Raw genomic sequence first — 13890 nt, forward strand, 5'->3', positions numbered from 1 at the left:
TTAAGGAATTTCAATCTACTAGATGCATCTCTTCCTCTATAAAGTTGTCGCTCAAAAGATTAATGTTATCATAGTTTGATTCTTGTGGAGTGGGGTTAGTAAAATTAGGAAACCACATTTGATTTGTTTGGGATATATCTCCAATAGGGTGGATGAAGGACGATGGGGTATAAGAGATACCATGAATTTCAACCTGGCGCTGCTCATAAAAAATATGTGGAGAGCCTTCAACGGGTTAACTATATGGAACTTGATTATCAAAGAGAAATACCTACAAAACCTCAACTTGGAAGATTGGGTAAGAAGTGGAGCCCCAAAAATAAAAAATGCCTGATTTATTTGGCGTAGTGTGATGAAAGCCAAACCATGGCTATGCAGGAAATTCAGGTGGGAAGTGGGCAAGGGAGATTGAATAACCATTGGGTTAGACACAATAAAAGGCATAAGTGGAGATCATTTATTATCAATCCAAATCCTTTAGCTTTTCCAGGCCTTTGGTATCTAGACTTTGGCTAACCTTTGGGTCAAATATGTAACTACTTTCCCGTCCTCGTCATTAGAGAAATTTCTAGGTCTAAAATGGGCCTCCTAATGAATATTATAAAATAATGGTGGAAATAATAAAATAATACCATATTACATCATCAAATTTTAGAGGGAAAAAGGAAAAACTATTTTTTCAACTTATCTCCCTATGATTTTATTCAAATTTCGAGTGGAAGCACTCGTTGGATGCATAATTTAATTCCTCATCCAAAGAGTACCCATGTTGCATACTTTTGATGGACCCTCCTACATAAAAAAATGAGAAATACATGAAAAAAACTTGTTTGCAATCACCTTTTTGATGTATTTCTCATCTTTTGTGTAGTAGGGTCCATTAAAAGCATCCAACATGGGTACTCCTTGGATGAGGAATTAAATTTTGCTTCAAATGAGTGTTTCCGCTAGAAATTTGAGTAAAATCATAGGGACATAAGTTGAAAATAGAAGTTCAAAAAGTAGTTTTTTTTTTAATCTTTTTACATTTGAACTCCAAAAATGACAAAGCAACCCCTTCATTGACATCATTATCTTGAATCCTATTGGTTCTTATAAAGTTGATTTTAGTTGTACATTTTTTAGGCTCATTTTAGACCTCAAAATTTCTCTAATGGCTGGCCTCCCTCATGGGTCCTTGGCCTCCCAATTGATCTTGCACGTAAGTGGGAATGATACAGATATATGCTTGGCCATGCCAGAATAGTTCTTAATGAAAAATAATATCATCTTGCTTGAGGCAAAAGGGAAGTTGACAACAATATCCTAGATCAAAAAATTTATAATTACATTATAAAGGATTTTCGGCATGAGTATAAAGTTGTAGGGTTGATAGACATGTGCAATTGGGACACCCCTCTTAAATTAAATTGTCTTTCTTTTGCTTACCTTTCAAAACTGGATGCTAACATGGGAGAATCTCATTCAGACGGGCTTCTAAGGTCCAAGGATTTGTTCTATGTATGGAACTCCAAAGGAGGAGGTGGTTCACCTCTTTCTTGGCTTCCCCTTTTCTACAACCATTTGGAAAGAAGTGTTGAAGTCTATCCACATTTCTGCCAGGATTGATATATCCTCTACCAGTGCTTGTTTCACACATTGGATTGAATAAAACAATGTTTACATGACGCTCTTTCTTTACATGTTTTGGGGAATTTCGTGGTGTAGGAGCGCCATCATATTTGAGCATGTTGCCCCTGATGTGAGATCCACCTATACAAAGATCGTGGTATTCCTCAAGGAGATTGGGCCTTGGATCATTATTTTACAAAGGAGGATATGTGCTTACAAAGAATTATATTCATCTCTCCCGGTGGGTTTCTCTGATGGATCCTCCTCGGATGGTTTTTGTGGTTGTGGGGTAATAATTTCTTTGACGGTTGGTCTGCAATACAATTTCCACTGGTGTGCAGGGGCAGGTACAGACAACGAACCAAAACTGGTTGCTCTTTGGGGAGTTTTATAATGTGCATCCTGGTTGGAAATTGAAGAGATGGCGGTTGTAAATACTCTAAATATGTTATAGATTGGGTGCAAGGAAGTTCTTCCTTTGGACCTCCTTCATTATTCAATTGGATGACACCGATTAGACACCCGATTAGACATTTCAAGAGAATTATGCTTTCACATGTCGACCAAGAGCAGAATCAGTCTACAGACTCCCTCTCCAAAAATGGTTGGCCTGCTATGTCGAAAAAGTTCTTCTCCTCCATTCTTGTCAACGACTCAGTTAGCAGTGCAAGTGCCTTTTCCTTCTAAGCAATGGGATCCTCTTTTTGTCTCCTTTGGCCTAATGTTTTTGTGTAGGTTCCAATAACTTTCAATTTTTTCTCTCGCAACCTTCGATGTCTTCATTCGAGGGTCCCTTATTTTCATATCCAGATATTTTAGGCACCTCTTCTTTATGTAATATGGCTGATCAAAATTAGCGTTTGTTTGTAATTCTGAGAATCGATATTTTTTTTTTGTGTTGCTGCCTTATGCACAAGAAAGCTTTGTAATCTAGATTATGAGATATCATATAACAAGTAATGCATTTCTCTTTAATAGACATAACGCTGTTTTTTCTTTGTAAAAATAAAATAAAATGAAACCATAATAATAGTGGCATGTATAATTTCCAAATACCACAAAACCCAACACTGGTTGATCCACTTAATTGATATAAAGTGGATTTAAATAATTTTAAAATACTACAAAACCCATCGTTGGTTAATCCGGTCAATTGACATAAAGTGGATTTAAACTTACATAGAGGATTGCTCATATGCACTGGTTGATCCGGTTAATTGATATAAAGTGGATTTAAATAATTTTCAGATACTACAAAGCCCAGCACTGGTTGATCGGGTTAATTGATATACAGTGTATTTAAACTTACATAAAAGAATTGCTTATATTTCATAATTACAATATTTTCGTTTGGCATAATCTAATTAATAAATAAAATTCTCTTCTAATTTTCTATTATTTAAAATAAGTTTTCCTCAGAAATTAAACGATTTAATCTGAACTTTTAAAATTTTAAACAAAATTATCAACAAAAGGGCAAAAAAAAAAAAAAAAAAACTTTTTATGCTTCTTATTTATTAATTAATTTTTTTATTTTTTTTTCACAATATTCAAACGTTAAAATAGCCAATGAGAAATTGTACGTCAGATCCCGTTCCTGTCCCTCCGTGGCAGGAGCTACGCCTCCACATCATCAACATCGGTTACCGTAGGCTATACTTCTTGAAGAATGTGAAAGGTTAGATGGTTCTGAAGAAACAATACCTAATTACCTGGAGGATTCTGGATGTACAAGGGTTAAATAACAATAATATTGCAAAGTGAAAATTGAAACCTTACTTTCGGAATGGTCTGGAGCTTACAGGTGTACAATAATACTGAAGTATCCTGCGAGCATTTGAGAATCCTCTCGAACCCGTCTGATAGAGTCGACTAGATTGTTCCTCCTCATCTTATAAAAATAGAAACCAACATCTCTAAACCAACATCTCCTCTGGTATAATCCGAGATCGATCTTGAAATTGAAATCCAAACACTGAGATCAGAGTATTGTGTTTCTATATTCATTCCAATCGCATATATTGCAGTAATTCATTACTAGTTGAAAATGTCGATAATTCCCAGCATTTTCGGCAGGAGGTCAGTGGATCCCTTCTCCTTGGAAGTATGGGATCCTTTCCAAGCATTCACAGATCTGGCCAGCGGGGGACCATCTGGGCAATTTGTAAGGGAAGCTTCTGCGGTAGCCAATACCCAGATCGACTGGAAGGAAACGCCAGAGGCACACATTTTCAAAGCTGATCTTCCAGGTTTGAAGAAAGAGGAGGTGAAAATAGAGTTGGAAGAGGGCCAAAGAGTTCTGCAGATAAGCGGGGAGCGCAGCAAAGAAGAAGAGCACAAGAACGACAAATGGCACCGCATTGAGCGATCCCGTGGAAAATTCCTTCGGCGTTTCCGGCTGCCGGAGAATGTGAAGATGGAAGAGATCAAGGCGAGCATGGAAAATGGAGTGCTGACAGTGACAGTGCCGAAGCAGGCAGAACCCCAACCTCCTCAACCCAAATCCATCGAGATCTCTGGCTGACTGAAGAGGTGAAATTCGGTCTGCTGTTGCAGTAGGGTGTACTTGTTACAGAATGTGTAGATGTGTGTCGTAAGCCTCCGTCCATTAACCAATCCAGAAAATAAACACCTCCATTCGCATTGTCAGTTGTTACATCGCTTACATTGAGTTTGTATGTGTTGTGCGTTTCTCAATTCCCATTACCATTCCCATTCCCAGTTGTTACATCGCTTACATTGAGTTTGTATGTGTTGTGCGTTTCTCAATAATATAATAAGAGTTTGTATTTGTTGTGCACATGCTGTGCTGCGTAAAAGGAGACGCAGGGTCAGGGCATATGCTGTGCTGCGTAAAAGGTTTTCATTAATAACGAATTTCCATTGTTATTAAACGGGTCTGCAGAGTGCTATCGAATAATATGGACGGTGAAACACCCCCAAAATCTCTGGTGATAACTAACACGAACCCATATATGTGCCCACATTGGTAATGTAAGGAAACATAAAGTGTATTTGCTTTTAATTTGTGTTTTTCTAGACGTATTTGATTTGGAATTCGTGCCCATTGATTTAGAATTTATTTTCATTCGTTAGAGGTTATTTCCATTCTTTAGGTTAGAATATTTGATTTAAAGTGCATTCACACTTTTTGGGTGTGAGAATGTTTAAGAGGCATACATGAACATCCATATGTTCTTGTACAATGGGCGTGTTTTCATTTTGTTTTTTTAAATAAATTCCCTTATCCCAATCCACAGAAAGAAAGAGGATCAAATATGATTGACTAGGGATATTGAAGGGACGCTTGCTCTAAGGAGCAAACTTTGACCCCTTGTATATTTAATAGTTTATTTAAGGAAATGTTAGATGGGATTAATGTTTCTCCTTTTTTGGAGATATAAAAGTGCATGTTTAATACTCTATCAAATGTTTTAAGGAATCGTTGTTTAATAGTTTATCAAGTGTTTTAATGGATGGTTAATAGTTTATTAAGTGTTTTAGATGGATTAATAATTTATTTTTAATATACAAGTTAATTGTAAAGTAAATATGAGTTTAAGATTGGTAAAAGTATTAAAGTAAATATGAGTTTAAGATTGGTAAAAGTATTAAAGTTAATTTTAAATCTATTAGATTAGTATATGTTCATTTTAACCATAAATTTAATAAGAATTGAGAGGGATCACATCTTTTTATTATCCTGCGGCTCGTAGGTGTGTCGTATTCAATATACATGTTGATTATGAATTATTTGGTGTTGGACCAAAAATTAAACTGTGTTTTACAAGGTTTACTTTATAAAAAAAATATTTGTTTTTTAAATTAATATTAATTTAAATTTTCTTTCATTTAATTGGCTAAAATAGTTGGCTTTTTATTTTGTGATCATGGCATTTAAGTACGGAAATATGTATATATTAAAATGATTTTGGTTTCGTGTTTTGCACTGAGGGTTAAATCGTGAACTGAAAATACGCTGAACGATTTTATAAATGAAATTTTTATGTGATGTACATTAGTTTGAATGGGTCTGATACCAAGCCCATTGGAGAAGTCTGAGACCAAGCCCATTTGAGCAGTTGATCTCGCTTAAAAGCTTATTCAGTTGAGGTATTGGCACTGAAATGCCTATTCAAGTGATTGCTTTACGTCTTCCAATGACTTGATTCCCATTTCTAGTCGTTCATTGCACACAGCATAGGGAGGCAGGAGATTTCTTCCACCATTCAACAATTGATTTACATCTATACATAGAAAATCGAAGGCAGGTTTCTTAAAGGTTGGATGTGTGCAAGCCATTAAAAAACTCTTCCATGAACTACCTCCAGCACCACTGCCCAAGCCACCTCCAGCTCCTCCTCCCAACCCGCCACCACCACCGACTGCGCCACCTCCTTCTAAGCCTCCTCCGCTTCCGATAAAGTTGTCGAGCTTACATGGATGGTCATGTACTCCATTCTCTAAGTTTCGAGTTCCCTTTACCTGACAAGTAGAATCCGTTGCTACTAACAGTCCCAACACAGTAAAAAAAAATTCTATTCATCTTCATCTTAATCATCCAGCCTTCTCCTTCTCAACTTTGTGATGACTACAATAGAGAGTGCCACCAGAAGAGTAAGAAGCCTTTACTAATGCGTCGCAGTGAACATATTTTCATAGCAATAATGATGGGATGAATCAATCATTACATCGACAGTGATGACCATATATTCTTCATATTTCATTTAATTTTCCACCGGCATATATTGTTGAGAGACAGACTCTAGACAACACATTTAGGTTGCATTAATCGGAGAGATGGAGAGTGGTCATAGTAAACTTGACTTGGTCAAGAGACCAGTAGTTTACGAGAACCCATGCCTTTGCCTATGATATTTATTTTTAATGTAGCATATCTAAAGGCAACAAATATCCATGATATTTTGTCCTAGTGGCCATTGGGACCACTGGTGGGCTCCAGTATTGTAGCAATAATGCTACAACTCCTGGAGCTTCCTATCTCTAATTCTATCAACCCGGTAGTTCGTACAAACTTGGAAGCGACGGTGCTGTATGCACAAGTACTAGCTCTTGTCGCAGCTATCACTTGGTCAGCTGGCACAAGTCCGCTAGGGCTCAAGCCAACTTCTATATGCTCTCAGAAGAAGCTTTATGAGTGATGGACGAAAGCTATCTCGAAGGAAGCTAGCCTACTTTACAAAAAGGAAACTGAAAGCCAACAAAGCATGGAAACCCTAGTAAACCCTAATTTGACTAGCTAGACCCTTACTATGCAAAACTGTGAATGAAACCACTACCAATAATGCCATTACTTGCAGTGAACTGAAATACATGCATCTAAGCTACTTGCATCTGAAAAGACATGTTTTTGTATTTTTTCATTAAGTGGTTGGATTTATTGTGATGATGCTTTTGATTAGGGTTTGGTTGTGCAGGAGCGGTTTGAATGGAAGGAAAGCATGGGCAAGGTCAGGATGGCTAAGGGAGGTCCCAGAGGGTCTCCAGCATCAGTCCACAGAAGTCTACCACGTTCGAATGCTCAGCAACCGAGTTTGCAGGCTTCTACAGGAAGTCTGCAGGGGATCCTACAGGAAACTCAGGGATTTCTACAGGAAGTCTGTGCTATTCTACAGGATGTTTGACCGAGGAAGTTTTGGGAGATGGTGAAGTGTTGGAGTGGTGTGGGAGGATAGGTGAGATGGAGATGGAACTAGTGATGGCTCAGGAGCAGAGAAGTCAGATAGAGGAAGAGTGCATACAGTGGGTTGATGGTTGGAAGGATGGGATCAACGAAAGTTTAAGTAGATGGAGCTAAGTGAATAATGGATGAGTTGGAGGGTAAATGAGCTGGACAAAGGCCGAGTGGGTGGCTTGAGGAGAGTTCAAGAAGAAGAAGAAGGAAGTGAAATGATATGGAGCAGCGTAAATGAAACAAATGACTTATGCACCAAAACGAGAATTCATCAACCTATGTTAACTGTGCCATTAAACCTATGATCAGCAATGGAAAACCGTGAAAAGAAACTCGTACATGGAAGTGGAATGTAGAAGTATGCTTTAATATCAAAAGTGCATGGATGGATCTTCAACGAAAATGACTATGTTGCAGCTTGCATGGAAGTGAGAAGAACTGCGTTTCTTTTTGGTGGTTGGTTATGGACTGCACCCCAATCCCTAAGCAGAGATGGCAGTGAGCTCTAACAACCTTTTTCTAGAGCTCCAATGAATTATATCTATCCTCTTAACCTAAGAAACTGGAAACAAATTCACCATAAACTAATCCTATTCAATCTCATGAAAAAGACTAAATTAACAGACTGTAAATTCGAATTGCATGTTAGAGTAAAAACTCAAAGTGCTGGAACGAAATGCAAACAACATTACAACACCGAGGAGATCTATTGCTCTCAGGTTGGGCCCTAACCTGAGAGCTATAGCTCCCTTAGAAACTCAGAATGAGATCAAAATCTTCCTGCCTTTATTCATAAACAAAAATCTGATGTCATGCCAAAACTGGCTTACAAAAGGAACAAAACACCGAGCTGTAGCTCGTACTTCCAAATTACAAGAGCAATACAAACGTTCAAAAAGCCTCTATCCAAGGCTACAGCCTCAGTATTTATGCAAAATGATCATCCAACAGGTGTCCTTGATTTGTGGAGCTCGGCTGTCCAACTGAAGGTTAAACTGCTGATCCTGTAGAACAGTTATAACTGCTGTTCCTGTAGAACAGTTGGTTGCCTCTAAGCTCGGTGGGGAGATTGATTGGAGCTCGGAGCTATGGTGGGAATCACGAGGAAGGTCCCCAAGACCGTGGACATCCTCTCCTAAAAACCAGCAGTGCCACCTCACTGTCTCCTTGTCTCCTTTCTCGTGGTCTTTGCTCCCTTTTAATGCCAAAACCTGAAAACATCATGTATTAGTCACGTGGATAGAATGCCTACCCTTCTTCCTACAAACAACACGAATAAACCAAGAAATGAATGCATAAGCAATAAAAAATTAATGGTTTGAGCAGAGCAAGTAGGCCAAATGAGCCCAAATTGTACCAAAAATTGGGGCTCATCATCACCCCCCAGCTAAACTATTTGCTCATCCTTGAGCACCTTAGTCCAAATCTTCATCCTTCATTGCTTTCACTGCTTCCCTTGCATCCCAAGGCTCTGTGGTAGTGTCTTCTCTATGGATATGAAACCCTGCTTTCATGTTCACCTCTTCCCATTGTTGACTGTCATCCTCCTCGGTATTGCCTTCAGTCAATCCTAGCAGTAGTGGTGGGCTGAGTTTAAGGCCAATCCAGCTGGCCTGGAGGCTTTGCATGGACTTCTTGTAAAGTTCAACCCTTGCCAAAGCTTCCCTCATCCGAATGGGGGTATGGTACTCTCTGATTTTCAAGTTGTGTGCCAGGGTATTCCATCTGCGTGCACATGCTTGGGCAGCATTTTCTCCCAACAACCTTTCCATGTCTTCAAAGTGAGCTATGGCTTGGGCCTGTTGGTCCATAAATCTCAAGGAAGCTGTGGGATCCGTAGCCAACTGTTGGTGGGCTGAGATGAGTGCCACCGGATCCTCTAGTTCTGGTCGAATGAACAGTGGCTCGCTCACTTCTCGGTTCATGACCGATTTTGCTTCAGCTGCTCTTTGATCCTCATGGTTTAACCATGAGGCGAACGCCATCAATTGCATATCACCCAAGGCAATATTGGGATCCCAGGAGACTTCATTAGGCAAAGCCAAATTGTGGAGGTAAAACTCTGCTAATTTGGCTTTGTCCTCTGACGAACTAGTACTGCACAATTCAGAAAATTGTTGTGGGTTTTGGATATGTGAAATACCTCTCTGTGCCAAGGTGTTTATTTGGAACTGCAACCATTGATCTTTTAAGAACAATCCATAGGATTTTGCAGGTGGTCTGCACTGAATTGCCTCCATGGCCCAACTGGCCATGCAGGCCAATTGTGCTTCCTTTTGTTGCAGCTGTTCTCTTAAGGCTTGCACTTCAATTTTTGTTTGTTGTTCTGCTTCCTGTAGAAGTGTCATTGGCTCTTCAAGGCTGGTGGTCAGCTCCTTTTTGCTTTGTTGCTCATTTGTGATGTCCTTGGAGGATGTTCCTGCCCCTGCCCTTAGTTCTTGTAGCTGCAATCTCAGCTTCTGATTTTCTTCCTGTAGAAGCACACGTTGGCAATTAGCCACATGTTTAGCCATGGTGAATTCACTCCTGACCTCCTTGAGTTGTTCTTGTAAAGGGCCTATGTCCGCCACACCCTTTGATTTGGCGATCTGCATCCATGTGTGGGAACGGACTCTTTCTTCCTCTAATGCAAAAAATAAAGGCACAGTAAATTTCTGCGGTATGATTTTGCCCGCCTCTAAAAAGGTATAGTATGAATTCAGATTAGGTGAAGGGCTAGGTTCTGGTATATGTTCCCTTTCTATCTCTTCAGGTGGTTCTACCTCACCCTCCCTTGGTGGTGATGAGAGTCCTTCTCCTTCCCTCTTTTCCGTTTCCTGTAGCCGGGCCAGAGTATCCTGTAGAACATTTTCAGCTTCCTGTAGCCGAGTTTTTTCGGTCAACAGGTCTAACCTTTCCTGCCACGTATTTTTCTTTGGACTCCCCTTCTCATAGGTAACTGTGATCCTGGAGGGTGGCTTTTCCTTGGGAGAAGCAGGTGTATCTTTGATGACGATTGGGCTACTGGATTGAGGCTGTGGCTTGCCCGTCTTTATCCTAACACTTCTGCGAGCTTTAAAGTATAGAGGGGTCTCCCTCTTCCTCTTTTCTTTTGGCTTAGGTGGCATGCTGAGGCCAGCTAATACAGCTGCTGCCTCCCATGCCAGAATGTCCACCTTCTTCTCTTTGGGTTTCGCCTTTTCGGGGCTTCCTGTAGAAGCCTCTTTCTGCAATTTCGGGCTTCCTGTAGAAGCCTTTGTCTCTGTTTTCGGGCTTCATGTAGAAGCCTGTTTCTCAATGATTTTTGGGCTTCCTGTAGAAGCCTTTGTCTTTGTTTTTGGGCTTCCTGTAGAAGCCTTTTTCTCAATGATTTTCGGGCTTGCTGTAGAAGCCTTTGTTTTTGTTTTCGGGCTTCCTGTAGAAGCCTGTTTCTGCTTTCCTGTAGACACAGGTGTCTCCACCTCTGCTTGCTTGCCTTCCTGAGCTTTGCTTTTTGCTTTGGTTGCCGGTGCTATTGAGGTACTTGGGTTGATGTGGACCACCTCAGCTTTGTCCATTCTGCTCTTCATCCTCTTTTCTCTTGCTGACAAGATAGGTGTGCCACCTTTTTTCGTGAGGCACCCGCTTCCCTGTAGAAGACTGCGTTCCTGTAGAGACTGCGTTCCTGTAGAACTGTGTTCCTGTAGAAACTGTGCGCAATTCTCGGGGAGGACTGTAGTTGGCCCGCGCTCGAGGTGTGCTTCACCGGCGTTCTGGTAGCCAACAGCTCGGCGTATCAAAGTGCAGAGGAGATCAGAATAGCCACCCGAGTTTGAAGTGGTGGTTGATAAATGCATGCGCATGATCTAGCCGATTAGATTTTGAATCGACGCAATCCGTGGCGCGGGGGATGAGCTGTCCCCGCCGGACCGTTGGGTGACGTCATCCATCATTCGCCTGCGTATTCACTTGCTGCCGCATCCATTCCCACAGATTTGCCGCTGCCTTTTCCTGTTAAACTCATTGTTTCCGACGGGAGTGTTCTCACATGCGTGCCGCTCATTCTTTTTGTCGTGGCCGCCACCCAAACATCCAATTACACTTTAACTAGCCGACGTGGCCAGTCGACTGGCCATACGGCCGCTCAACCATTCAATTTTACGCTGTGCAAACAATTTCAAAGTAAAATTCATGCGATTTGATGGAAGGAAGGGTCGAGACACTTACCTGCGTGGCTGCACACGATTTTTCCAGTTCTTGGACGATGGTGAGTGGATCTACCTGCTGCATGCGAACTTACACAGACCCGGAGGCTCGTGGTTACAGGCTGCCGACGATGGAGTGGATGCTTGGGTTGCATGCGCCCGCGTTTCCTTGCAGATGGCGGTGCTGTGAATGGTATCCACTCTAGCAGGTTGAACTGTTACAGGATTCCCGCGAGGTGTCTCGTAACAGTTCTTTCTCCTTGGGTGCATGCTGCACGACGGAGGATCTGGCCGTTCAATCACGTTCCCGGAGCTCTTGATGCCTGTGGTATGAGATCTCAGCGCTTGTTTATCTTTGAAAATGGCTTTTCCCGCGAGAACTCATCGATCTTCTTTGTTGGTGCAGGGAACTTGGTTGCATGTCGACAAGGATGGTGGAGCAAGGTGACAGTGATGTGCAAAGGTGCCAACAGAGGCTTGCATGCATCCAAACCAATCCGTAGTCGCTAAATCTCCTTTTAAGATGAATTCTGAGCCGTCCCAAACTTCTACAGGAAGTTTCCTGTAGAACACAGAGCTTCCTGTAGAAAGTTCGGCCTTCCTGTAGAAAGTCTGTACTTTCCTGTAGAAAATCCGCGCCTTCCTGTAGAAAGACTGCATCTTCCTGTAGAAAGACTGCATCTTCCTGTAGAGGACTCAAACCATGATAAAATTGCACATACCTTGAAAAAAACATGGGTACCCTTGGAGGAGGTGCTGGTGAGGTCTCTTGACAGCATGATAAGGACCCTTGGCTTTGAGTTGAAGGGCTTCCTCTCCTCCATAGAACATCTGCAACCTGCATGCAATTTTACCATATTTTGCTTATTGTTTTTTTTTTTTTTTTTTCTTGTTTTTTTTTTTTTTTTTTTTTGAAAGATAACATGGGCACCTCAAAGAGGTTTTCACCCGTGCCATCTGCCCTGAGCGCCTCAGAGAGGTTTTCACTCAAGGATCTTTTTAAAACCTTTTCTCCTTTTTTTTGAAAGACAATAGGGGCGCCTCAATGAGGTTTTCACCCCTACCACCTGCCTTGGGTGCCTCAGAGAGGTTTTCACCCAAGGATCTTTATTATTATTTTTTTTTTTCATATCCCTCAGGGTATGCCAAAAGCAGAGGCAGAACCCCTCTCTAGGACCAATACAGATTTCTCCACGGTTTTGATGAACTCTTGTCTTGAGAGAGGTCTCCTGTAGATCTTCAATCGATGCCCATTGACAAGCATGGGAATGGCTTCCTCATCAATGGTTCGAATGAGGACAGATCCATTGTCATGGAATTTCTCCACTGCATATGGTCCTAGCCATCTGGTTCTCAGCTTCCCCTTGAAGTCTTTGTATCGGGAGTCATACAACAAAGCCCAATCTCCCGGCTGAAATTGCTTGTCATGGAGATGTTGGTCATGCCACACCTTTCTCTGAAGTTGAACCACTTCTGAGTGAAGGAGGGCCTGCATTCGGTGCTCATCCAAGCCATTCAGCTGCAGTAGCCTTTCTTGTTGTGCATGGCTGAGATCCAGGTCCAGCTGAGCCGCCATCCTCAAAGTGTTGTACTCAAACTCAATGGACAGCAAAGCTTTCTTCCCATAGACCAGCTCATACGGTGTGAAGCCGGTGGTGGTCTTCCAAGTGGTGTTGTAAGCCCATGTGGCTTCAACCAGGCGATCTGCCCAGTCCTTTCTGCTGCTGCTCACCACCTTAGTCAAGATCCCTTCTAATGCTCTATTGGTGACTTCCACCTGCCCATTTGCTTGCGGGTGATAAGGGGTGGAAGTCCTATGCTTGATCTTGTGATGAGCTAGTAGATCTTCAACCAGGTTGGAGGTGAACTGGCTCCCTTGATCGGTGACCAGCTCTCTTGGATAGCCAAACTTATAGAAGATGTTTTCTCTTAGGAACTCGGCCACCTTTTCTTTTGTTGCTGCTTTGATTGCTTTGGTCTCGGCCCACTTTGTCAAATAGTCAGTACACACAATGATGTAAGTCCTTTGCCTCGAAGAGGGGTTGATTGGGCCCACAAAGTCCATGCCCCACTTCTCAAATGGCTCAAGAGTCACTTGAGGTTGGAGAGGAATCTCATCCCTTTGGGTCGGTTTCCCCATTCTTTGGCATTGGTCACACTGACTGACATATCTTCTGACATCTTGATGAAGTGTGGGCCAATAGTAGCCTGCCTGCAGGATTTTGAAGGCAGTTCTCTTTGCTGCAAAATGTCCTCCACAAGGCCCATCATGACAAGTGAGGAGGATATCAAAGACTTCCTCCTCCCTTACACAACGCCTTAAGATCTAATCGGGGCCGAGCTTGAACAGATTGCCCCCGATCCAAGTAAATGAGGCACTTTTTCTGATGATTCTGCTCTTCTCTCTGGAAGATAGGTGTG

At 41.7% G+C, this 13890-nt stretch overlaps 1 protein-coding gene across 1 annotated transcript; it reads left to right on the plus strand.

Moving 5' to 3' along the window:
- The first annotated feature begins 3577 nt into the window (after positions 1–3577).
- Positions 3578–4150, plus strand: LOC149241338 (18.1 kDa class I heat shock protein-like). The gene has a single exon (XM_089367503.1). The coding sequence runs from the start codon at positions 3659–3661 to the stop codon at positions 4133–4135; it is 477 nt and encodes a 158-aa protein (XP_089223629.1). The 5' UTR covers positions 3578–3658; the 3' UTR covers positions 4136–4150.
- The last annotated feature ends 9740 nt before the right edge of the window (positions 4151–13890 follow it).

Source organism: Pinus tabuliformis, chromosome 8, assembly GCF_031772625.1.
Source record: "Pinus tabuliformis cultivar Carrire ecotype Pingquan chromosome 8, CPIR1, whole genome shotgun sequence".
Taxonomy (NCBI): Eukaryota; Viridiplantae; Streptophyta; class Pinopsida; order Pinales; family Pinaceae; genus Pinus; species Pinus tabuliformis.